The 24,473-nt window shown below is 42.7% G+C and overlaps 2 protein-coding genes across 6 annotated transcripts in view; one reads left to right on the forward strand and one right to left on the reverse strand.

The window, feature by feature from the left end:
• The window catches only part of LOC112234670 (rabankyrin-5), a 35,039-nt gene extending 20,347 nt beyond the window's left edge, over positions 1 to 14,692 (forward strand). For both annotated transcript variants that reach the window (XM_024402913.2, XM_024402912.2), the window contains exons 14-25: positions 2,726 to 2,879; positions 4,097 to 4,265; positions 4,470 to 4,588; positions 5,449 to 5,605; positions 5,860 to 6,060; positions 6,189 to 6,365; positions 9,721 to 9,868; positions 11,186 to 11,276; positions 11,389 to 11,513; positions 11,804 to 11,950; positions 12,204 to 12,294; positions 12,513 to 14,692. In XM_024402913.2, coding sequence (XP_024258681.1) covers positions 2,726 to 2,879; positions 4,097 to 4,265; positions 4,470 to 4,588; positions 5,449 to 5,605; positions 5,860 to 6,060; positions 6,189 to 6,365; positions 9,721 to 9,868; positions 11,186 to 11,276; positions 11,389 to 11,513; positions 11,804 to 11,950; positions 12,204 to 12,294; positions 12,513 to 12,645 — 1,712 coding nt within the window. In that variant the 3' untranslated portion in view covers positions 12,646 to 14,692. The remainder of the gene's footprint in view (positions 1 to 2,725; positions 2,880 to 4,096; positions 4,266 to 4,469; positions 4,589 to 5,448; positions 5,606 to 5,859; positions 6,061 to 6,188; positions 6,366 to 9,720; positions 9,869 to 11,185; positions 11,277 to 11,388; positions 11,514 to 11,803; positions 11,951 to 12,203; positions 12,295 to 12,512) is intronic.
• LOC112234652 (neuferricin) lies at positions 14,686 to 17,198 on the reverse strand. 4 transcript variants are annotated; one of them, XM_042309007.1, is made up of 4 exons: positions 16,860 to 17,198; positions 16,476 to 16,530; positions 15,813 to 15,999; positions 14,686 to 15,279 (listed from the first exon to the last, which is right to left on the reverse strand). In XM_042309007.1, exons 1-4 carry the CDS (start codon positions 17,049 to 17,051, stop codon positions 15,111 to 15,113), a joined length of 603 nt encoding a protein of 200 aa, XP_042164941.1. In that variant the 5' UTR covers positions 17,052 to 17,198; the 3' UTR covers positions 14,686 to 15,110. The 4 variants fall into 4 exon arrangements, with proteins under 4 accessions (XP_042164941.1, XP_024258655.1, XP_024258683.1 ...); XM_024402887.2 differs by having other exon boundaries at positions 15,813 to 15,995; positions 16,796 to 17,198; XM_024402915.2 differs by having other exon boundaries at positions 16,476 to 16,616; positions 16,796 to 17,198.
• Between the last annotated feature and the right edge of the window lie 7,275 nt (positions 17,199 to 24,473).

Here is a 24,473-nt window from a genome sequence, read left to right on the forward strand (position 1 = left end):
GAGCCAAGGTAAGTTGCTAGCTAGCATTAAACTTATCTTTATAAAAAAATAATCAATTTTAACATAATCACTAGTTAACTACACATGGTTGATGATATTACTAGTTTATCTAGCTTGTCCTGCGCTGCAAATAATCAATGTGGTGCCTGTTAATTTATCATCGAATCACAGCCTACTTTGCCAAACGGGGGATTATTTAACAAAAGTGCATTTGCAAAAAAAGCACAATCGTTGCACGACTGAACCTAACCATAAACATCAATGCCTTTCTTAAAATCAATACACAGAAGTATATTTTTTTTTAAACCTGCATATTTAGTTAAAATAAATCCAGGTTAGCAGGCAATATTAACTAGGGAAATTGTCACTTCTCTTGCGTTCATTGAATGCAGAGTCAGGGTATATACAACAGTTTGGGCCGCCTGGCTCGTTGCAAACTAATTTTCCAGAATTTTACGTAATTATGACATAACATTGAAGGTTCTACAATGTAACAGCAATGTTTACACTTGCGATTGCCACCCGTTAGATAAAATACAGAACGGTTCCGTATTTCACTGAAAGAATAAGCGTTTTGTTTTCGAAATGATAGTTTCCGGATTTGACCATATTAATGACCAAAGGCTCGTATTTCTGTGTTTATTATAATTAAGTCTATGATTTGATATTTGATAGAGCAGTCTGACTGAGCGGTGGTAGGCGGCAGCAGGCTCGTAAGCATTCATTCAAACTTAACAGAGTTTGACAGCAGCTCTTAGCAATGCTTGTTTCACAGCGTTGTTTATGACTTCAAGCCTATCAACTCCTGAGATTTGGCTGGCAATGATATAGTGCCTATTAGAACATCCAATAGTCAAAGGTACATAAAATACAAATGCTATAGAGAGATAGTCGATAATAACTACAACCTAAAACTTCTTAACTGGGAATATTGAAGAACTGGGAATATTGAACCACCAGCTTTCATATATTCTTGAACGTTTGCGTTTTTACATGGCACATATTGCACTTTTACTTTATTTTTTTAAACCAAATTGAGCATGTTTCATTATTTATTTGAGACTAAATAGATTTTATTTATGTAATTATATTAAGTTAAAATAAGTGTTGATTGTTCATTCAGTATTGTTGTAATTGTGGTTATTACAAATATATATATATATATATATATATATACACACACACACACATACACAGTTGAAGTCGGACGTTTACATACACCTTAGCCAAATACATTTAAACTCAATTTTTCACAATTCCTGACATTTAACCCTAGTAAAAATTGCCTGACTTAGGTCAGTTAGGATCACCACTTTTATTTTAAGAATGCGAAATGTCAGAATAATAGAGATAATTATTTCAGCTTTTATTTCTTTCATCACATTCCCAGTGGGTCAAAAGTTTACATACTAATTGAGTGTATTTGGTAGCATTGCCTTTAAATGGTTTAACTTGGGTCAAATGTTTCGGGTAGCCTTCCACAAGCTTCCCACAATAAGTTGGGTAAATATTGGCCCATTCCTCCTGACAGAGCTGGTGTAACTGAGTCAGGTTTGTAGGCCTCCTTGCTCACACACGCTTTTTCAGATCTGCCCACACATTTTCAATAGGCTTGAGGTCAGGGCTTTGTGATGGCCACTCCAATACCTTGACTTTGTTGTCGGTAAGCTATTTTTCCACAACTTTGGAAGTATGCTTGGGGTCATTGTCCATTTGGAAGACCCATTTGCGACCAAGCTTTAGCTTCTTGACTGATGTCTTGAGATGTTGCTTCAATCTGTAGTTATTAAAGTGAGTATGCATAGTATATAATAAAAATAGTAGCAACCGTGTAAAAGGGGGGGGGGGTGTCAATGCAAATAGTCTGGGTGGTCATTTGATTAGATGTTCAGGAGTCTTATGGCTTGGGTGTGGAAGCTGTTTAGAAGCCTCTTGGACCTAGACTTGGCGCTCCGGTACCGCTTGCCGTGGTAGCAGAGAGAACAGTCTATGACTAGGGTGGCTGGAGTCTTTGACATTTTTTTAGGGCCTTCCTCTGACAACGCCTAGTATAGAGGTCCTGGATGGCAGGAAGCGTGGCCCCGGATGGCAGGAAGCGTGGCCCCAGTGATGTACTGGGCCGTACGCATTACCCTCTGTAGTGCCTTGGTCGGAGGCCGAGCAGTTGCCATATCAGGTTGTGATGTAAGCAGTCACGATGCTCTCGATGGTGCAGCTGTAGAACCTTTTGAGATTCTGAGGACCCATGCCAAATCTTTTCAGTCTCCTGAGGGGGAAAAGGTTTTGTCGTGCCCTCTTCACGACCGTCTTCGTGTGCTTGGACCAGGTTAGTTTGTTGGGGATGTGGACACCAAGGAACTTGAAGCCCCGTTGATGAGATACCTCCTCTGTTTGGCTGGCTATGTGCAGCAAAAGGTTTTCTAGTCATGATAGTCCAACTCAGAGCCATATATTCATATTCATACTAAATACATGGCTCTGGTCCAACCTAAAACAGTCCATAAAACAGTCCATAAAACAGTCCATAGACAGTAGTCCGTACTGAATTCTCCCCTTCCAAGCTTTGCCCCCAAACCTGCTCCTCTTGGATATATCCAGATACACAACAACAGTAGAGAACTTCAAGCATCTGGATGTTAAATAGGATTTTAAAAGTGTAGTTTGGTCTCACTGAATCCACAGCATTTACAAGTCTGCCTGTTTGTGTCTCTCGTCTGTCCCTCAGGTATGCACACCATAGCAGCCCAGCTCCTGGGTTCTGGGGCATCCATCAACAACACCATGTCCAACGGTCAGACCCTGCTCCACATGGCCATCCACAGACAGGACAGCAAGAGTGCTCTGTTCCTTCTGGAACACCAGGCTGACATCAACGTCAGGTAAATAAGTCACAGATCAGGAGCTTCATAAACCAGCAGATGCATTTCTCAATTATTTATTTTCCCTAGAGGGGAGGAGGGGGGTTTAATTTGGTGTCTGTTTTTAAAAGTCATGTGACATATCAAATGACATAAACAGCAGTGGAGTCTCTGAATTATACAATAATGCGAAGATATAGAGTAGCAGGGATTTTTCTGCCACTGTAATCCTTGGGCGGGCCACCTAAGTGGTTTTTTCGGGTTGTTAAGTCAACCTTTTTCTGACGTAATTTTTCTGATTGAAAAAAAAACGCTTTCAGTGTGAACTTAAATGACTAAAACGAGATATGAAGTATGTAGAAAAGATAATGGACCTATATATATTTTTTTATAATATAATCTTTTGACAACTAACAATCAGCAAAATAAAAGCTAGACCATCGCGAGAATATAAAAATTCAAAAACAATTAAATTAGCAGTATGTTTGAGCAAAAAAAAACAGCGTTAGCCATGGCAAAATGCATAGAACAACCTTTAAAACTGCAACGTACTCTCAGCTGCATTGCAAAAATGTGTAGATTATTTATTTGTGTTAACCAACCTCCAGACGAGCTTCAATGCCATACAACTCTCCTTCCGTGGCCTCGAACTGCTCTTAAATGCAAGTAAAACTAAATGCATGCTCTTCAACTGATCGCTGCCCGGCGCCCGCCCGCCTGTCCAGCATCACTACTCTGGACGGTTCTGACTTAGTATGAATATGTGTACAACTACAAACACCTAGGTGTCTGGTTAGACTGTAAACTCTCCTTCCAGACTCACATTAGGCATCTCCAATCCAAAATTAAATCTAGAATCGGCTTCCTATTTCGCAACAAAGCATCCTTCACTTATGCTGCCAAACATACCCTCGTAAAACTGACCATCCTACCAATCCTCGACTTTGGCGATGTCATTTACAAAATAGCCTCCAACACTCTACTCAGCTAATTGGATGCAGTCTATCACACTGCCGTCCGTTTTATCATCAAAGCCCCATATACTACCCACCACTGTGACCTGTATGCTCTCGTTGGCTGGCCCTCGCTTCATATTCATCGCCAAACCCACTGACTCCAGATCATCTATAAGTCTTTGCTAGGTAAAGCCCCGCCTTATCTCAGCTCACTGGTCCCCATAGCAGCACCCAGTAAGTAAGCAGGAGGTGTATAAAACCGCCATGTCTCGCTCCCTGCAGGACCCAGGAGGGAGAGACGGCGCTGCAGCTGGCCATCAGTAATCAGCTTCCCCTGGTGGTGGACGCCATCTGCACGCGGGGGGCGGACATGTCCGTGGTGGACAAGAGGGGGCACCCCCCTCTGTGGCTGGCCCTGGAGAATGGCCTAGAGGACATCGCCTCCACGCTGGTGAGACCTGAGGGGGAAGAAGGGGTGGTAGAGGAAGGGGGGTGTAGGTTGTGGTAATGGGAGCCCACAGACGAATGTAAGTAAGTGACCGTATAATACTACGATCGTTGTATGTGAGAGACTTCGACTCAGCTAGTCAGGAGTCAGGTCGGGTTTGACTGGGATCTGTTGAATATGTTGTCTGCTTTGTCCCTGCTACTGTAGGTCCGACACGGTTGTGACGCCACCAGTTGGAGCTCTGGTCCCTCAGGCTGTCAGCAGACTCTCCTCCACAGGGCTGTGGATGAGAACAACGAGGTCACCGCCTGTTTCCTCATCCGCAGGTCCGTCTGATCACACTCAACCCTCCTTTATCAAATTAACATTTTTATTACTGACAGTGTTTCGCCGATGTGCCTCACTTTCTAACGCACTCATCCCTTAACCATGGACTCACTGCAAATTCTTGTTTGGCTGTTTAGCAGAGCTTGGGTCTGGTTGATAGTCAAGCTCAGGCTTGTTTTGCTGCTAATTCAAACTGTTTTTTTACTTTCACTGTCATCTATAGAGTTTGGCCAACTTTTCCACTTTATTTATGATAAGAGTGATAATTCTCCAGATTACAGTTTAATCTAGTTCAGGAATCTATTTTGGTTTAATTTAGTTCAGGAATCCATCTTGGTTTAATTTAGTTCAGGAATCCATCTTGGTTTAATTTAGTTCAGGAATCCATCTTGGTTTAATTTAGTTCAGGAATCCATCTTGTTTTAATTTAGTTCAGGAATCCATCTTGGTTTAATTTAGTTCAGGAATCCATCTTGTTTCGGAAAGAGCCTGAAAGAGGAAGGTGGTCCTGTGTGGCTCAGTTAGTAAAGCATGGCTCTTGCAACACCAGGGTTGTGAGTTCGTTTCCCACTGTACAAAAAAACGGGGAAGGTATGTAAATGTAAGCACTCTGGATAAGAGCGTCTGCTAAATGACTAAAATATAAATGGAAGTAGTTTCATGGTTAATCAGTGTGACCCGTGCCTGATGACTGCAAACCAGGGGTGTCAAACTCGTATGTATAAAATAGTGATCTACAGTGTTTTCAGTAATGATTTAGGTTCTAGTCAAGTCATATGTTATATCATAGTTCCTCCGCTGAAACCTCTTGGCATAGTGCTGATATGTGGGTCTAGTCTAACCCTGTGTGTCTCTGTAGTGGTTGTGATGTGAACAGCCCGCGGCGGCCAGGCCCTAACGGGGAGGGGGGTGAGGAGGCCAGGGACGGACAGTCACCCCTCCACCTGGCAGGCAGCTGGGGGCTGGAGGAGGTGGTACAGTGCCTTCTGGAGTTTGGAGCCAACGTCAACACACAGGTACGTCTCGCTCGCTCGCTTACTTAGGACTTTTACTCCTGGACATTACTCCTCCTGGGCCAACAGCTTTTCAACATATCCAGTCTCACTGACTGTCACTCCTCTAAGCACAGGTATATCACACGGTCATCCCTGTGATAGATTCCTCCACTTAGAGTTGCGATTTAAAATAATTATTCATTGTTGAGTAAGGAGCATCTCGTGTCTCCTATCCGAGCCCGTTCATTGTGGCTAATATGAGCTGTGTAACCCAGGACGCAGAGGGCCGAGCTTCAATCCACGTTGCCATTAGCAGCCAGCACAGCGTCATCATCCAGCTGCTCATCTCCCACCCGGACATCCGTCTGAACGTACGTGACCGCCAGGGCATGACCCCCTTCGCCTGCGCCATGACCCACAAGAACAACAAGGCTGCAGAGGCCATCCTCAAGAGAGAGCCTGGGGCTGCCGAACAGGTGAGAGCGACACACACACACACACAGCTTCCTCTTTTGGCCCATTTACTACAGTGTACTCCATCTGACATTGTTTATATAAACCAAATCTTCTCCCCAATCCTTCACTCTCTTTTTTCCCCTCTCAGGTGGACAACAAAGGGCGTAACTTCCTGCATGTGGCGGTGCAGAACTCCGACATCGAGAGTGTTCTGTTCCTGATCAGTGTCCAGGCCAACGTGAACTCCCGTGTGCAGGACGCTGCCAAGCAGACCCCTCTACATCTAGCTGTTCACGCTGCCTCCGAAATGATCGTCCGTAACCTGGTAATGACACCCTGCTTCCTCGTCTGGAGCTGAATGGGTTTTTCACCAGTGCCTGGGACCTCACGATATGATAGTATCGCGATATGATAGTATCGGCCCCATACGTATCGCGATACTATCGTATCGGCCCCATACGTATCGCGATACTATCGTACCGGCCCCTACGTATCGCGATACTATCGTACCGGCCCCTACGTATCGCGATACTGTCGTATCGGCCCCATACATATCGGCCCCATACATATCGGCCCCATACGTATCGCGATACTATCGTATCGGCCCCTACGTATCGCGATACGGTATTGTGATTCTCACCATTTGTATATGTATTGCGATCCGATGTTCCAAACAAATAGCTCACTATATGTCTGCTTCAGAGGGACGAGAGAGAGAGCATGGGAAAATGACTTTTGATCAGTCATGGAACTAAAAGTACTGAAAACATGTTGGCTCACTATTTAAAAAGAAGATGGAGAACAAGCTATAAGGTGGAAAAATAGTGGAGTTTTGGTGCAGGTACAGCAGACTGGCGATAGCTAACGCTACATAGCAAACAAATTATAATTGTATTCAAAAGTATCGATGTAATATTGCAATATGTAACAAAAAAAATTCACCCATCACTAAGTAACACTGTTCTAGTTGTACAGTGGTTGCTGCACTAAAAGTTTTGCGATTATGCTGCTGTACGCAGAGGTAATTTGTGGATTAGTACGGTACCCTGCGTCACCACTTCATTGATCCAGACCACCACAAGGGGGAGTTACAGCACTGATTATGCTTTCGGATCCTTCTGTGTCTGGGCGACATAAACCTAAATAGAAACTGATAATTGTGCACGACTTCAGTATTGCTTACTAAAACTGTTACACTTAAGGTTTTTATTATTTTATTTTGTTAGGATTATTTTGCTCTTACTGTAGTACTGTAGACCTCTCCCGACCGGTCACATTGTACAGTGCCTGAGTGGCGCAACGGTCTAAGACACTGCACAGCAGTACAAGCTGTGTTGCTACAGATGCTGGTTCAATACCCGTGCCGGCCACACTGGCAGACCCATGAGATGACAGCCTAGGAACAGTGGGTTAACTGCCTGTTCAGGGGCAGAAGGAGAGTAGGGGAAAATTCTATTGTCAAATGTATTTTTTAGTTAAGTTGGCTGTATCACAACCGGCTGTGATTGGTTGCTTTTTCAGTTTAATCCACCAGAAGAAGAAAAACAAATAATAAAACAAAGTATTGTGTATCACAACCGGCTGTGATTGGGAGTCCCACAGGGCGGTCTTTATTCAGATTACAATCGCTCACTTTCATATATATATTTTTTTTAACGAAATGACCTCCAAAATATCATTATATATTAAAAATATTGTTAGATATAATAAATAAATAATTATATATTAAGTTGATGGCACAGTTATATAGACCGACGCCTACATAAGGCTGAGTGACTCATTCATGGCTTTGGATCCAAATAAATAAGTACCAATATTCTTTCTGATAGTCTTTAATAAAGAAATGTTTTTATTTTCCTTTTGGTTATACTGACCTGGACAACATGTACAGTATTATCATAGCCCATGATGGGCTGGTAGCAGGACAATATACCTTTACCAACACCTCTCTGTATTTTGATACTCTTTGGATGGGGCCTCCCCAGTGGGTGGGGCCTCCCCAGTGGGTGGGGCCTCCCCAGTGGGTGGGGCCTCCCCAGTGGGTGGGGCCTCCCCAGTGGGTGGGGCCTCCCCAGTGGGTGGGGCCTCCCCAGTGGGGGTGGGGCCTCCCCAGTGGGGGTGGGGCCTCCCCAGTGGGGGTGGGGCCTCCCCAGTGGGGGTGGGGCCTCCCCAGTGGGGGTGGGGCCTCCCCAGTGGGGGTGGGGCCTCCCCAGTGGGGGTGGGGCCTCCCCAGTGGGGGTGGGGCCTCCCCAGTGGGTGGGGCTGTCGAAGTCACCGCAATGCAAAATGCGTTGCTACAGATACCCGTGCCGTCCGCCACCGGGAGACCCGTGAGGCGGCTTTTGGTTTTAATTTAGAATCCTCCAATCCTCCATATGTAATTATTGACGGAGAGTCATGTCATATTTTTCCGACATACTGTAGGCCTACCGTAGGCGACATGAGTCTCACTAGTGTTGAGTAATGTGCTGTTAAAAGTGGTGTAGGTCTTATTTATTTAAAAAGCATATTGAAGTTAGAAGCAATTGGATTTGAAGCAATAGCCTCAAACTATTTTAGCACAGTTTCGCGCTGGTTTGAGACAAGCATAGGGACTGGTCTTGATAAATCAATGAGATTTTTATTTTCACTGAATCTCCTTTTGGATATTGGTTAGACTACAATTAGGGTGTAGAAATGTTATGCTATTAGTGTAACCTTTTATTTAACTAGGCAAGTCAGTTAAGAACAAATTCTTATTTACAAGAACAGCCTACTCCTTCCTCCCCGTCGGGGAATTGAACCCCGGTCTTCCACGTGCCCGCATAACACGGGGATTCTTTAGCTAAATAGCCAAGTACTGTAGCCTACTCCCTACCGTCACGTTGTACAGCGCCACGGAAACCCAGAGGGTTTTTACATTTTTCTTGGAATAAAAACACTCCAATATTAATCAAATTAATTAAGCAAAATTTCTTAAAATCAGTCCCATACACTATGTTCTTACAAAAAAAGATTTTAAATTCTCTAGTACAACCACTATTGAAGGCTATCAAATGCTTCTCAAAGATACCCTCTGGTGGTCAAACTAGCGCTAACTAGCATTAATGGTACCAGTGGTTGGCATATAATTCTGCGGTACCATGCAAGCTGTTCCGCAGTACGCTGCAACTTTTAAAGGATGAAGCTGTTCTTCTGTCAGGATAGCTGACTGTCTGTGGGCTCTATTTGAACAAACATAACGGTAGACTTCTGGTGCTCTCACGTGGCGCTATAGCTCCCATGAGTGACAGAAATATTTTTTCGCAGCGGGAATCGTGGGCAAAATAGCTGGCGGTGGCGTGAAAGGGCTGTTTTGATTTTTTTTTTAAATTAAAAGCTGTAGGTGTAACGAGGGCTTGACCACTCGCTGGTCAATCAACGTGCTCCATGGCTTAGTATGGCGTGTGGTGGTCTCAAGTTGTGTGTTTTTGACAGTCGTTACATTGTCATTAACTCCAATGTCTTAGTCCCAGACAGACGTGTGGCTCTTTCATCTTAATTGCAGCCGCGGTGTGCAGATGGTCAGATGGTGAAGCGTTTAACATGACCGGAACCACGTTAACATCCTCTTATGAGATACGCAACTATAAAAGAGACAACCTGGAACGCAACGTGAGTGTGTGTGAGACTGGTGTCTGACTCTAGTATGTCCACTGCAGCTGCTGGCCGGGGCCAAAGTGAATGAGCTGACCAAACACAGACAGACCGCTCTACACCTGGCAGCCCAGCAGGACCTGGCCACTATCTGCTCTGTGCTGCTGGAAAACGGAGTGGACTTCACCGCTGTGGACGAGAATGGCAACAACGGTACAGGCCCCCGGTTTCCCAAAATCTTCTGATGGCTAAGTTCATCGTTAGAACCTTTTTGAAGGAACATCGTTACATCTCAGAGCCGTTTCCCCAAAACCATCGTTATTAACGTTGAAACGGCTTGTTATTTAACGACTGACTTTGACCAATCGTAGAACAGAGAAGTGCGTCGTTAGGTGATTATTATTATTTTTTTTTAATTTGTCCTTCAGTGTCACTTTTATACACAAGATCTCTGCTAAACACGAGATCTCTGCCAAGCACGAGATCTCTGCTAAGCACGAGATCTCTGCCAAGCACGAGATCTCTGCCAAACACGAGATCTCTGCCAAACACGACATCAAGATGTTTCTGTCTCTCTGTGACCTCTGATAACTTCAGAACCAATGACTACAAATACAAAGTTGCCAGTGTCTTTGAGACCGTTACAAATAAGCGAATGACAAATGAAAACCAAGAGGACTATTATAAGACAAACACAGTGTAGACTACATAGATCTATATATTGAAATACATTGCATGTTCATTCACTTCGAGTTTTATTTAGCTATTTGTACGCTACTATAATTTTTGTCTCAATATATTTCATGATGTATAACGGGATCAACGATGTGTCAAACCTTGAGTTAGTCCGTTATTATATGGTAGGCATTAGAATAAGCCACTCCAATATTTTGCATCCATAGGTGATAGTATCTCTCTAGGAGCTGATCCGTCGGCAGTATTGTGGAATAATTATAATATTAAGGAACGATTTGAAAGCGAGAAAGCTGATCCGAGAGCAGTGCTTCCTTTCTTTTTATCCTATCAGTATCAGACACATGGCTTAACGGTGCTCTTAGCGAACGTTTTGTCTGCATGGTGTTTTTTGGGAAACGCATGTTACATTTTCAAGCGTTGTAGGAAAGATGCATTGTTAAAATAAGTTCCGTCGCTATTGGGAAACCAGAGCCGTAATGACCCTGAGCCATAATGTTAGAAGGGGCTGTTTCAAGCCACAGAACTACCCTCCTTACAATGATTCTTTACTACTTAACTGTCCTCAACTCTGCTGCACTATTACCCATGCTGGAAAAAACCCCATTCCTGATTTATCAGGTCAACACCCCTAATCTGTTGTTTATGATACTTGCCTGACAAATAAGGGCCTTTTTAACTCTAGTGGACATCAAGTTGTCGCGCGCTACAAAAACGGGAGATGTGATTGGCTTCTGCCCCAAGTGGGCTGTTCCGGCTTCCTTACTGACTCTTTTTAAACTCCTTTTCCCTGTTTTTCCTCACGGTTTTGTTTTCTCTTGTTCTGTCCGTCCTCAGCTCTGCACCTGGCCGTAATGCAGGGTCGGCTTAACAATGTGCGAGCCCTTCTCACAGAGTCCAACATCGACGCAGAGGCCTTCAATCTCCGGTACACTCCTGTTCTCACCGGTTCAGAACTTCAGCCATGGTGCTGCTCTTAATGGCCATTACACAAAAGGTTTATTGTGTTTTTATTCACTGAACACTTGTCTGTTTTGTAGGGGCCAGTCACCGATGCACGTCCTGGGGCAATATGGGAAAGAGAATGCGGCGGCCATCTTTGAGCTTTTCTTGGAGTGTATGCCCGAGTACCCTCTGGACAAAGTGGACAATGAAGGGAACACCGGTAGGAAGGAGAGCAGGGTTCTGCTTCAATCTCTATCTGACTGATTGGATTAAGGCCCCTTTGGGTTTATTGTTTCTGTCCTGAACTAACAACTTGCTTAGTTAGTCTCAAATGTTTGACTCGTTATAAGCCATTATAATGATATTTATTTATTCTCTTTATCTAACCAGGTAAATTATTTGGGAGCATATTCTCTCTTACAATAGCGAATAATACTAAATTAAAGGAACCAAGAGGTATATATGTTCTAGAGAATGACATCAATCTTCTTTTTTTTTTTGGTTCCTCAGTTCTGTTGTTGGCCTACATGAAGGGCAATGCTAACCTGTGTCGTGCCATCGTGAGGTCTGGTGCACGTATGGGCCTCAACAACAACCAGGGAATCAACATCTTCAACTACCAAGTTGCCACCAAGCAACTGCTCTTCCGCCTCCTAGGTTAGACACCTGGAATGGATCTGCTGTTGGTGTTACATACCGTAGTTCAGTGTAGAGGACCTACAGTACATAGTTCACATTAGGTCACCTGCTTTGACACATCATGTAGGCATAGAGAAGAGTTTACATTGGATCCTTGGAATAATCCTGATTTTATTTATTGACGCTCGGGTCAATACATTTTGAATAGGTTTTTTTAAGAGGATGGTGGGGCCATTCTCACTATGCGTTTTGTGTGTTGTTGTTTTTTTAGATATGTTGACCAAAGAGCCCCCGTGGTGTGATGGATCAAACTGTTATGAATGTGTTGCCAAGTTTGGAGTCACCACAAGGAAGCATCACTGGTAAGTACCGGAAAAACAGTTTCTTAATAAAGACTGCTTTTGTCCTTCCCGAGAGAAGTGAAATTATCAGTTCCAAGTCCTGTTGTCTTTGGCAAGTTATTATATCAGACCTTACTCACCAAATGTTCTCTCTGCTCGTCTTTCTCGCCATTCTCCCTCGTTTTCCTTCTTTTTCCTCCCTGGCCCCCCTCTTGTCCTCCCCCCTCGTCTCACCCCAGCCGTCATTGCGGCCGCTTGCTCTGCCACAAGTGTTCTATAAAAGAGATCCCCATCATTAAGTTTGACCTGAACAAGCCGGTGAGGGTCTGTGATGTCTGCTTTGACGTGCTGACTCTGGGTGGGGTGTCCTAATGCAGTGGACAGCCTGCTCCTCCATCCTTCTCTCCCTCCATCTTCCCACCACCCCGACACCATAGGCTGGGCAACAACAAGAGATCGAGTGACTCGGCAGTGGCAGCCAGGGCTAGTTATTGGACAGAGTTACAGACCGACCACAACCTCTGTACTATTCATTCCAGTCTATCAAAACATGTTATCTAATGTTCCAATATTCTTAAGAAGTAGAATATAAAAACTTTTTTTTTTAAATCAAATGAATCACAAAGTGAAAATTGGATAAAAATGAAAGTAGCTTGGCTTGACTCAATGACTCCTGGACTGGACTGGTTGGGGAGAGGTAGATGTTAATCGTATTGTCATGATTTGACTCCTGATATCATTCATCAGGTGTTTGAAGGAATCATGAGAATCATTGATGAACTTGTGACGGTGTCAGATTGTGTCAGTGATGAACGTGTAATAGTGTCAGATTGAATCCGTGATGAACATGTGATTGTGTCAGTGATGAACATGTAATGGTGTCAGATTGAATCCGTGATGAACATGTAATGGTGTCAGATTGAATCAGTGATGAACATGTAATTGTGTCAGATTGAATCAGTGAGGAACATGTAATGGTGTCAGATTGAATCATGAGAATCAGTGATGAATGTGATGGTGTCAGAGCCCTAACCCTGGTCTCGGTTGAGAGCAGACAGACAGCATGTGTGCAGCAGCCGAGCTGGCCTACTCATCAAATGAATCCATCACTGCACTGTGCTGGTGAGACAGGAAACAGCAGCCGAGCTTGCTGCCCTCTTAAGACCTGCCCTGCGTTACAATCAGCTGACCTTTGTCCCGAAATGTGCACTTGTTCACTTCCCTTCATGGATTCAGAAGAAAAAGGACTGCTATAAGAAATGTTAATTTTCTGTATTTTCTCTTAGCTGTTGGCTGTGTGGCTGGTTCTATATGAAGAAGAGACGGGTTGGTTGGATTTTAAGGGAATGGAGTTGACTATTTTTCATATACAAAAAAATACATCTATTTGAATTGATGATTCAAATGTTCATGAAACACTAATTGGGTTAAATATATTGCTTAATTAACTCAATACTTAAAGTGAGACCTCTGCTTTAAAAAAATAAAATAAAAATCTTTGTGAGATTATATTCACATGATTTGAAATGTAACGGAATAAAACAACCTCCGTAAGTGTTTCTTGACCACATGGTAAAGGTTTATAGCATCGGTAAGTGGGACTAGGCACTCAACTATCACGTGAGGTGTTTTCTATCAGAACTGGAAAGGCTGAGAACATCTTTACCGTTGAGGATTTGTTAGTCCCAAAATGCAAAATAATTATTGCTTTGAAATTTTTACTTACGATAAAATACCTATTATGCTTATGCATGTCAATTTAATTTGTAGCCTATACTTTTGTATTGTCTTATAATCATTGTGAATTGTGTCTGTTTCCCAGACCACCAAAGTGTACATTCCAAGTCCATGAAATCTGGGTCTTTAGTAAGGTGGTGTTGTTGGGGGGGGGATTTATATGTAACATGCTCCAATTGGTATTGCCTCAAGTGTTGTCTTGATCTGCCAGGCTAGTTTCCCAGACCCAGATTAAGATGAGTCCAGGACAACAAACAAAAAAGCACTTTCAATGAACATGTTCAGGCCTTTAGTCCAGAAAACCAGCCTGTATGTTTTAATGCGTCTGGATTTCAAAACCTAACAGGTGCACTTTATCAAAGATCACATGACATTTCTGACATAAGGGGAGAGAATGTGAGAGGAGTTGGTGGCCATTGGTCTGTCAGTGGTCCACTATAAGCATTGTTAAATTGTACAGAAATGTATAATATTTTTGACCACTACAACTGTTTTGTACTTAATGCAGTTTGTGCTTTTTTTTGTTTGTGACAAAACTGAAATGTTTGCCTCTGTTAATCTTTTCTGAACGTTGTGTTCTCTCTATGTGCAGATATCTAGCCCGTGTCTTTTTTAGAGAGAGAGAGAAAAGGGAGGACGACTTTTCATAAAGTTAATCAAAAATAAAACACAGAATCTTGTTTTTCACTCTACTTTTCATACAACAACAAAACATGAACTTATTTCTAAGATGATGTTTCAGTACAACTTCCTGGTACACATCTGTCCTTATCGTCTTCACATCCCATCTGACAATTAGCAAAACACGTATGAAACAATTTAGTTAGTCTATGTACAGATATAGTAGTAAACATTTCCCTTCTATTCCTAGTTATTAGAGTGTCAATTAGTTGGCATACTGCACATTAATTACACAACTTAAATGTACATGCATAAAGAACTAAACAGAAACAAATCAACTTCGGTTATTTTCAAACTGGCATAAATCAAATAGCCAGTAATTCTGATTAGGACACCCTGGGAAGTCCCTGAGTTTTAAATAACAGTATATACACCATTCTATAGTCTTTTTGTAAGAGGCTCAGCCTTCCCAGAGCCCTCTACTCTCTGACAGGACATGAGTCCGCATGAGGGGGGCAGTCCTCGTACTCCTGAATGTTTGGGTTTTCCAGCGTGGAAGAATTCTGGACACACACACAGCGAGAGCGGCCCGAGCCAGGAGAGAACAGCTTCCTAGGTACGCCGGCCCAGTCTCTCTGCACTCCACCACTAAGGAGAAAATAACAGTCAAATCAGAGGTTCATTCCCTAATAATACTTCCAGAGACCATATCTGTAATGCAGCCTTCCCCCAAACTCAGGGCAAAAAACAAAACGTGCACTAACTACACAGCTGATTAAAATGATCACAGCTTGATTATTTGAGTCAGCTGTAGAGCTAGGGGGGAAACTAAATGTGGGAAACATTGCTATAATGGCTGTTAACATTCTATCCAGTCTGTTTTATAGCAGGAAAACAATACATATTTATATGTTGGCTCCCCCAAGTGTAATGAAATCTTTCAGTATGGGACCGTTTGGACCTGCACACGTCGCTCCGCCACCACATAGGCTAGTAAATACAATGGCCGTGTTCAAGCGCATCATATCCGTGGTGCATTGTGACTGATCTACAAATAATAAAATGAGCAGTTACTCATTTTTCAAAGATGCAAGGTGATTCGTAGAGTCGGCAGTCGTCTGCCCCGCCGGCTGCAATGTGGAACAAGTCCAATGTTTCTCTGTGCACCATGTCGTCAGTACCTCTTGGTGGAGCACCAGACCCGTCCTCTCCTGGCAGCGTTCCACTCAGAGTTGCAGGCTGGGAGGTGTTGCTTCTCAGCCAGGGCTTGGTCCTTGAGTCTCCGCCCCTGCTCCAGGGCTGCCTCCACCTGTAGCAGGGCCTCGGTGGGCTCTCCACTCTCACTGTAGAACCGTCCCACCAGTCTACCTGTAGCATAGGGGACTTTAATCTCACACTAATGGTCTTACCTTCCTTATACTGTCAATGGATTCTCTGTATACGCCTGTCCTGTGGGCTAACAATGTCTAAGTGAAAATACATGACACATTTCTTTATGAAGTCCCTTGTAGACTAAACCATATCACGGGCTTGGATAGTTTCCCCATTCTGAGAAATTATGTATTTCAAAGGTTTAGTCCGCAAGGGATATTATGCAAAAAAATTTTTTTTTTTAAGTGTATCATGTATTTTCACTTGTATAATGTATTTAACAGGTACTGGGTGCAATAATATCAACCGTGTGACATATGTTCATTGATCAAATGGACCACGGATCCTCACATAAAGATACCCTGGCCTGGCATACAGTCATCGGGCTCATTCGAGCGCTAAAGCAAAAGTAACCGAATGTAGACTAAAGTAGAGGTGATCCGCTCGAACACAACTCATTGTATGATACGCACCGACAGGCTCGTAGTCCTTGTGATAGAAGGCCAGCCAGTCGTACAGGGACACCACCTGAGCAGGGGACAGACTAGACAAGTCATCGGTTAGACCAGTATCTGTGAAGTCCCCAGTGACAAAGGACAGAGAAGCGTCTTTACCTTAAAAACAAGGGGGAATAGAAAGCAGCATAAAGATGTATTCACACGTCTGACAAAATCTGCGTCTCTTATTTTTACGTGTTTGGAATGTTATATAATCTACAGGCATGTTCACAATTAAGAGATCCGCTGTTAAAGGACCCTGGCACGTAGATTTAAAACTATTTTTTTTAAATCACCTGCAAAGAAACGATAACCACCACCAGGACCATAATGCTTCATCCCCTTTTCTACATCGAATACCTGTCCTAAAATGGCCAGATAAAGGCCCTTGCTGTTCTCCTCTCCGGTGTACAGTGATAACTCATCTTTGATTATGAGACGCGCAGGTGGAACTGTCGATTGAGGTGCATCGCCAGTAATGTTGGCCCAGTCCTGACGCAGTAATAGTATTGCCACTAATACGAAAATAAACGAAATGATAAACCCTAACATTATGTCTAAGGCTATTCCTTGTTATTTGCCGTTACTCTTTGACCAATGTTCAATCATTGACAAAATGTTTCACCGACTCTGTTGTTTTGTTTTTCCGGGTATGCATTTCATCCACGGCACATGCTCACATCCGTGCAGATATACGAATGTCATCTTCTGTATTTTTTTTTAAATGGCGGTTGGCAACCAAAAGGTGAATTACCGCCACCAACTGGACTGGAGTGTAAATCAAATTATCCTGCCAATTTTATTTAACCAGGTAGGCTAGTTGAGAACAAGTTCTCATTTACAACTGCGACCTGGCCAAGATAAAGCATAGCAGTGTGAACAGACAACAACACAGAGTTACACATGGAGTAAACAATTAACAAGTCAATAACACAGTAGGAAAAAAAGAGAGTCTATATACATTGTGTGCAAAAGGCATGAGGAGGTAGGCGAATAATTACAATTTTGCAGATTAACACTGGAGTGATAAATGATCAGATGGTCATGTACAGGTAGAGATACTGGTGTGCAAAAGAGCAGAAAAGTAAATAAATACAAACAGTATGGGGATAACCCTTCACTTATTAAAAAATACAATACAAAATAAAACCCACCACCCCATTCCACCACTTTGACCCTCTACACCAGGCCAACAGCCTGGGAGGAAGGGACACGACCATTCAACACTCCCTGTAACTCCTCTGCAGTAAAATATTGTACACCCAAGTACCTCTCTGTAGCTGCCACCACATCACCTATTTTCTATGCTTTACATTCCATTTCTGCGGTACAGACGATAACCATGGCAATGAACGCTAAAAAGCCATCCTTACTGAAGCATATTTCATTCGTATGTCTACTATTTATACTTCTGATCCCCAGCAACATTGGCAGTGAACTCACACCACTTATTTGGGGCGGCAGGTAGCGTAGTGGTTAGAGCGTCGGTCTAATAACCGGAAGGCTAAAAGATCAAATCTGCTGAGCTGAAAAGGTCAAAAATCTGACATTCTACCCCTGAACAAGTCATTTAACCCACTGTTCCTAGGCTGTCATTGAAAATGAGAATTTGTTCTTAACTGACTTGCCTAGTTAAATAAAGGTAAAATTGTTTTTGCTGAAACTACACATTCGTTTTTCCCATGCCCCCCTGCACACTCCTCATATCTAAGAATCTCGTTCCTACACACAGATGCAAGATAAACATACGCTTGACACGTGAAACACTGTAGTGGGTTTGGAACAAAATCTCTTACGGGATAACTGATATATCCTTACATTACTTTGTCAGGTAAAGACTCAGAATCAAAACACAAAAGGACAGACAGTGACTCTTCTGTTACACCACAGATTTACAAACCATCTGTTTAGTGTTTTTGTAGCTCAGTGGTTTGGACATACAGTGCATTCGGAAGGTACTCAGACCAATTGACTTTTTCTACATTTTCCTACGTTACAGCCTTTTTCTAAAATAGATTAAATTGTTTTCTCCCCCTCAATACCCCATAATGACAAAACAAAAAACAGGTTTTAGATTTTTTTTGTGCAAATGTATAAAAATATATCAAATGAAATATCAGATTTACATATGTATTCAGACCCTTTACTCAGTACTTTGTTGAAGCACCTTTGGAAGCAATTACAGCCTTAAGTCTTCTTGGGTATGACGCTACCAGCTTGGCACACCTGTATTTGGGATGTTTCTCTCATTCTTCTCTGCAGATCCTCTCAAGCTCTGTCAGGTTGGATGGGGATTGTCGCTGCACAGCTATTATCAGGTCTCTCCAGAGATGTTCGATCTTGTTCAAGTCCGGGCTCTGGCTGGGCCACTCAAGGACATTCAGAGACTTGTCCAGAAGCCACTCCACCATTGTCTTGACTGTGTGCTTAGGGTCGTTGTCCTGTTGGAAGGTGAACCTTCGCCCCAGTCTGAGGTCCTGAGCACTCGGGAGCAGGTTTCCATCAAGGATCTCTTTGTACTTTGCTCCATTCATCTTTCCCTCGATCCTGACTTGTCTCCCAGTCGCTGCCTTTGAAAATCATCACCACAGCATGATGCTGCCACCACCATGCTTCACAGTAGGGATGGTGCCAGGTTTCTTCCAGATGTGATGCTTGGCATTCAGGCCAAAGAGTTCAATCTTGGTTTCATCAGAACAGAAGTTTCTCATGGCCTGGGAGTCTTGAGGTGCTTTTTTGGCAAACTCCAAGCGGGCTGTCATGTGCCTTCTACTGAGGAGTGGCTTCCGTCTGGCCACTCTACCATAAAGGCGTGGTTGGTGGAGTGCTGTAGAGAGGGTTGTTCTTCTGGAAGGTTCTCCCATCTTCACAGAGGAACTCTGGAGCTCTGTCAGAGTCATCATCGGGTTTTTGGTCACCTCCCTGACCAATGCCCTTCTCCCCAGATTGCTCAATTTGACCGGGCGGCCAGCTCTAGGAAGAGTCTTGGTGGTTCCAAACTTCTTCCATTTAAGAATGATGGAGGCCACTGTGTTCTTGGGGACCTTCAATGCTGCAGATGTTTTTTTCGACCCTTCGCCAGATCTGTGCCTCGACACAATCCTGTCTCGGAGCTCTACGGACAATTCCTTCGACCTCATGGCTTGGTTTTTGCTCTGACATGCACTGTCAACTGTGGGACCTTATATAATCAATGGAAACAGGTGATAAAATAATGTACATGTTGAAAAATAATGATAAAATAATTCCACTCTGAAACCTTATAACTGTATGAAATTGATTAGAATCATAAAATTATAATCTGATGATGTGTGTAGTTTTACTCGGAATTAGGTTAAACAATCTATAGTGGAAAAACACAGAATGTCTGAGCAAGGCGTAGCTTAGGATTTGAACTTGTGTGTGTGTGTGTGCCTAGTAAAATAACGAAGAACAATTAAAACTGTGTCTGGACCGACTTGGCAAGGCCTCTGAGAGACTTGGGAGAGGACAGGGAGTACTTCTCAATGTCTCAGGTCAGCTAGGCCTCTGAGAGACTTGGGAGAGGACAGGGAGTACTTCTCAATGTCTCAGGTCAGCTAGGCCTCTGAGAGACTTGGGAGAGGACAGGGAGTACTTCTCAATGTCTCAGGTCAGCTAGGCCTCTGAGAGACTTGGGAGAGGACAGGGAGTACTTCTCAATGTCTCAGGTCAGCTAGGCCTCTGAGAGACTTGGGAGAGGACAGGGAGTACTTCTCAATGTCTCAGGTCAGCTAGGCCTCTGAGAGACTTGGGAGAGGACAGGGAGTACTTCTCAATGTCTCAGGTCAGCTAGGCCTCTGAGAGACTTGGGAGAGGACAGGGAGTACTTCTCAATGTCTCAGGTCAGCTAGGCCTCTGAGAGACTTGGGAGAGGACAGGGAGTACTTCTCAAGGTCTCAGGTCAGCTAGGCCTCTGAGAGACTTGGGAGAGGACAGGGAGTACTTCTCAATGTCTCAGGTCAGCTAGGCCTCTGAGAGACTTGGGAGAGGACAGGGAGTACTTCTCAAGGTCTCCCTAATCTCTGGGGAATGGACCTGTCGGCTGGGGAGGGATACAGAGTGGTGAGAACTGTGGAGAAGGATAAAACTCACCTACTGTTTGTGTGTATGTATGTGCGTAGGATACCTACTGTTTGTGTGTATGTATGTGCATAGGATACCTACTGTTTGTGTGGAAGTATGTGCGTAGGATACCTACTGTTTGTGTGGAAGTATGTGCGTAGGATACCTACTGTTTGTGTGGAAGTATGTGCGCAGCTATAAAATAGATGTTTTTGTATTCTTGACTTTAGAACGTTCTCTGAATAAACTGTACTAGCCTTTTGCATGAGCTGAGTCTTTGACTAATCATTATTAAACCCAGGGTCTTACAAACCTCGGGGATTGGTCAAAGCTATTGATTGATTGTTATTATCATTGCGATTGAAAATTATCATGACAACAGGATGCACCTGAGCTCAATTTCAAGACTCATAGCAAAGGGTCTGAATACTTAAATACTTAAATAAGGTATTTCATTTTAAAAATTGTAATACATTTTCTTCGTCATTATGGGGTATAGACTGTGTGTAGACTGATGAGGATTTGTATTTATTTAATCAATTTAAGAATAAGTCTGTAACGTAACAAAATGTGGAAAAAGTTAAGGGGTCTGAATACTTTCCGAATGCACTGTAGATGGAAAAGGTAGCGAGACACCCCATTCGTTCTTTTTTTTCTGGTTCACTGATAGTCAATGAGCTTAGTAGACCAGACCCAGATCCTATTGCATTGGTATCTATGGGAGACCCGCCCCATTAAGAAGACTGGAACTGAAAATATTTTTAAATGGTAAACAGTCTGAGTAAACTATCATCTAGCCACCATTTTTGGTTTGGATTGGTGTCAAATGGACAAAGAGTGCCCATTCAGCAATTACACATTATAATCATTAGTGAATCTGACATTTTTTTGTTCTGAACAATCTCTTTGTACTACAGCTATATCATGAATATTTTAATTTTATAGTTACATCAAATATTTTTGTCTATATACATCTACTCTAGCTCATCTAGCAATCCTTAATCCGTTTATTATTGGGCATAGAATGTAATGAGTTAGCCATGGCTGATCGGTCAAAGCCAATGACGTTTTTAAACCCTGGATATCTGATGATGTATTGGCCAATGAGAGGCTTATGAAGCCATCGGTCGGCCATATTGGTACTCCCCAGTAGGAGCAGTCCTCCATAGGAATGAATGGAATTCTACAGTATTTCAATTCAATGTTTCAAGGACATTACATGTATTGCTGTTTTTGTAGTGGGGACAGTAACATTAGTAATCTCAACAAATGTATATTTCAAGGGAAATGTTTTTTTATATTATTATTTTGACTGTTTAGCTCACATAATATAATTTACAAGTTTGCATTAAGGTTTTCGTAATATAATAAACATGCCAAAATGAATGTTGAAATTAATAAATGCATTTATGTAGCTTCCAATTTTTTTAATAACGGTGATGGAGTGCAAAGATGGAGGCGGGGTGGTTTCAACACCTCGCCCTCTATTAAACATATATATATAATCTCAATCATTGGTCAAAGCCTATGGGAAATTAATGGGTTGTAAGGGTTGTAACACCAAAAATAATTAAATTGTGAAGCCTTTATGTGCTTGTTTTGGTTACATAAATGCTTCAAAATTCACAAAAGGTGATGAAGTTTCTCATAGAACAAAATGTAGGCTATAAGATCTCCTAAACCTGTGTTTACCACAGACCTTATTTCTGCATTTGTCCAAAACCCCTCCAAAATCCATAGGAGGAAGAGGCGAGGAAGAGAGGGATAACTGGATCCAAAATCTGTCTTCTCCGGCATGAGGCGTTTTTATCGTTTATTTCGCTCACCAAGTGAAGAGTGTTTTTGTACGGAGTTCAATATGCAGGTTTCCATTGACCCAGGTTTATTCCACAAAAGTAAACGAAGAAGAAAAAAACATTGTGACGTGTAGGCCTAGTGGAAACGGCAGAGAGGCTATAGGATAAATGTTCTGAAGATCAACATTGTGACGTGTAGGCCTAGTGGAAACGGCAGAGAGGCTATAGGATAACTGTTCTGAAGATCAACATTGTGACGTGTAGGCCTAGTGGAAACGGCAGAGAGGCTATAGGATAACTGTTCTGAAGATCAACATTGTGACGTGTAGGCCTAGTGGAAACGGCAGAGAGGCTATAGGATAAAGGTTCTGAAGATCAACATTGTGACGTGTAGGCCTAGTGGAAACGGCAGAGAGGCTATAGGATAAAGGTTCTGAAGATCAACATGTTCTGGAAACGGCAGAGAGGCTATAGGATAAATGTTCTGAAGATCAACATTGTGACGTGTAGGCTTAATGGAAACGGCAGAGAGGCTATAGGATACATGTTCTGAAGATCAACATTGTGACGTGTAGGCCTAGTGGAAACGGCAGAGAGGCTATAGGATAAAGGTTCTGAAGATCAACATTGTGACGTGTAGGCCTAGTGGAAACGGCAGAGAGGCTATAGGATACATGTTCTGAAGATCAACATTTTCGAAAGATCAACAACATTTTTATCCGTCTACAGGAGTGGATTTTATTCGATTTTTTTTCTAACTTTCTTTATGGCCACAAATGACAATGGAAACAGAGTTTTTTGAATAAATGATTATCGCCGAATAATTTAGAAGGTCCGCGGGGCACTTGATGTCCTCACGTAGCCGAACAGTAACCGCGTTTCCATCCACAGTTGTCATGCCAGTGTAGTTTATTATTGCTACAGATAAAATAAGTTATGATGAACTTGGTTGGTGAAAGTGCACGGTGATCTTGATGCTCCTTTACAATAAATATTGAGGGTTTTGGTAACAAATAAAAAATATTCTAGCTCTTATCCATAATAATGTCATCATGTAGACTAGTTTACCCGCACTGCATATGGCAAAACCAAAGTAGTCACTTCTGCTATTTAAAGCAACAGTTTTGGAACAAAACAATCCGTAGAGTCGAAAATGCAATGAAAACACATTGAATTTTAAATTTTTATTAGGTAAATGAAAACTTGAGCGAAAAAGTACAGTTCGTGTGCACTACATCATCACGCACGGATTTTTAAAATCTCTAACAAGTCAGTTTGGTGGAAACAGCACTGGTGCTAAAATGCGAATAACAATGGAAGTGGTTGAAGTGTTTATGTTACCCATTTAGGCAAATTGCGCATAACAATGTTGGCGACAGCCTGAATGCCCTCCCATCCATCTGTTTCGTGTACAGTGCCTTGCGAAAGTATTCGGCCCCCTTGAACTTTGCGACTTTTTGCCACATTTCAGGCTTCAAACATAAAGATATAAAACTGTATTTTTTTGTGAAGAATCAACAACAAGTGGGACACAATCATGAAGTGGAACGACATTTATTGGATATTTCAAACTTTTTTAACAAATCAAAAACTGAAAAATTGGGCGTGCAAAATTATTCAGCCCCTTTACTTTCAGTGCAGCAAACTCTCTCCAGAAGTTCAGTGAGGATGTCTGAATGATCCAATGTTGACCTAAATCACTAATGATGATAAATACAATCCACCTGTGTGTAATCAAGTCTCCGTATAAATGCACCTGCACTGTGATAGTCTCAGAGGTCCGTTAAAAGCGCAGAGAGCATCATGAAGAACAAGGAACACACCAGGCAGGTCCGAGATACTGTTGTGAAGAAGTTTAAAGCCGGATTTGGATACAAAAAGATTTCCCAAGCTTTAAACATCCCAAGGAGCACTGTGCAAGCGATAATATTGAAATGGAAGGAGTATCAGACCACTGCAAATCTACCAAGACCTGGCCGTCCCTCTAAACTTTCAGCTCATACAAGGAGAAGACTGACCAGAGATGCAGCCAAGAGGCCCATGATCACTCTGGATGAACTGCAGAGATCTACAGCTGAGGTGGGAGACTCTGTGC

The sequence above is a fragment of the Oncorhynchus tshawytscha genome, linkage group LG30, assembly GCF_018296145.1.
Source record: "Oncorhynchus tshawytscha isolate Ot180627B linkage group LG30, Otsh_v2.0, whole genome shotgun sequence".
NCBI lineage: Eukaryota > Metazoa > Chordata > Actinopteri > Salmoniformes > Salmonidae > Oncorhynchus > Oncorhynchus tshawytscha.

Coding starts and splice junctions, on each gene's coding strand:
- LOC112234652 (XM_024402915.2), bottom strand. CDS start 17,051: ATGTTAGGGTTTATCATTTCGTTTATTTTCGTATTAGTGGCAATACTA. Junction 16,000..16,475: donor CAAGGACTACGAGCCTGTCG/GTGCGTATCATA, acceptor CCTATGCTACAG/GTAGACTGGTGGGACGGTTC. Junction 15,280..15,812: donor GTCTGGTGCTCCACCAAGAG/GTACTGACGACA, acceptor TTTTCTCCTTAG/TGGTGGAGTGCAGAGAGACT.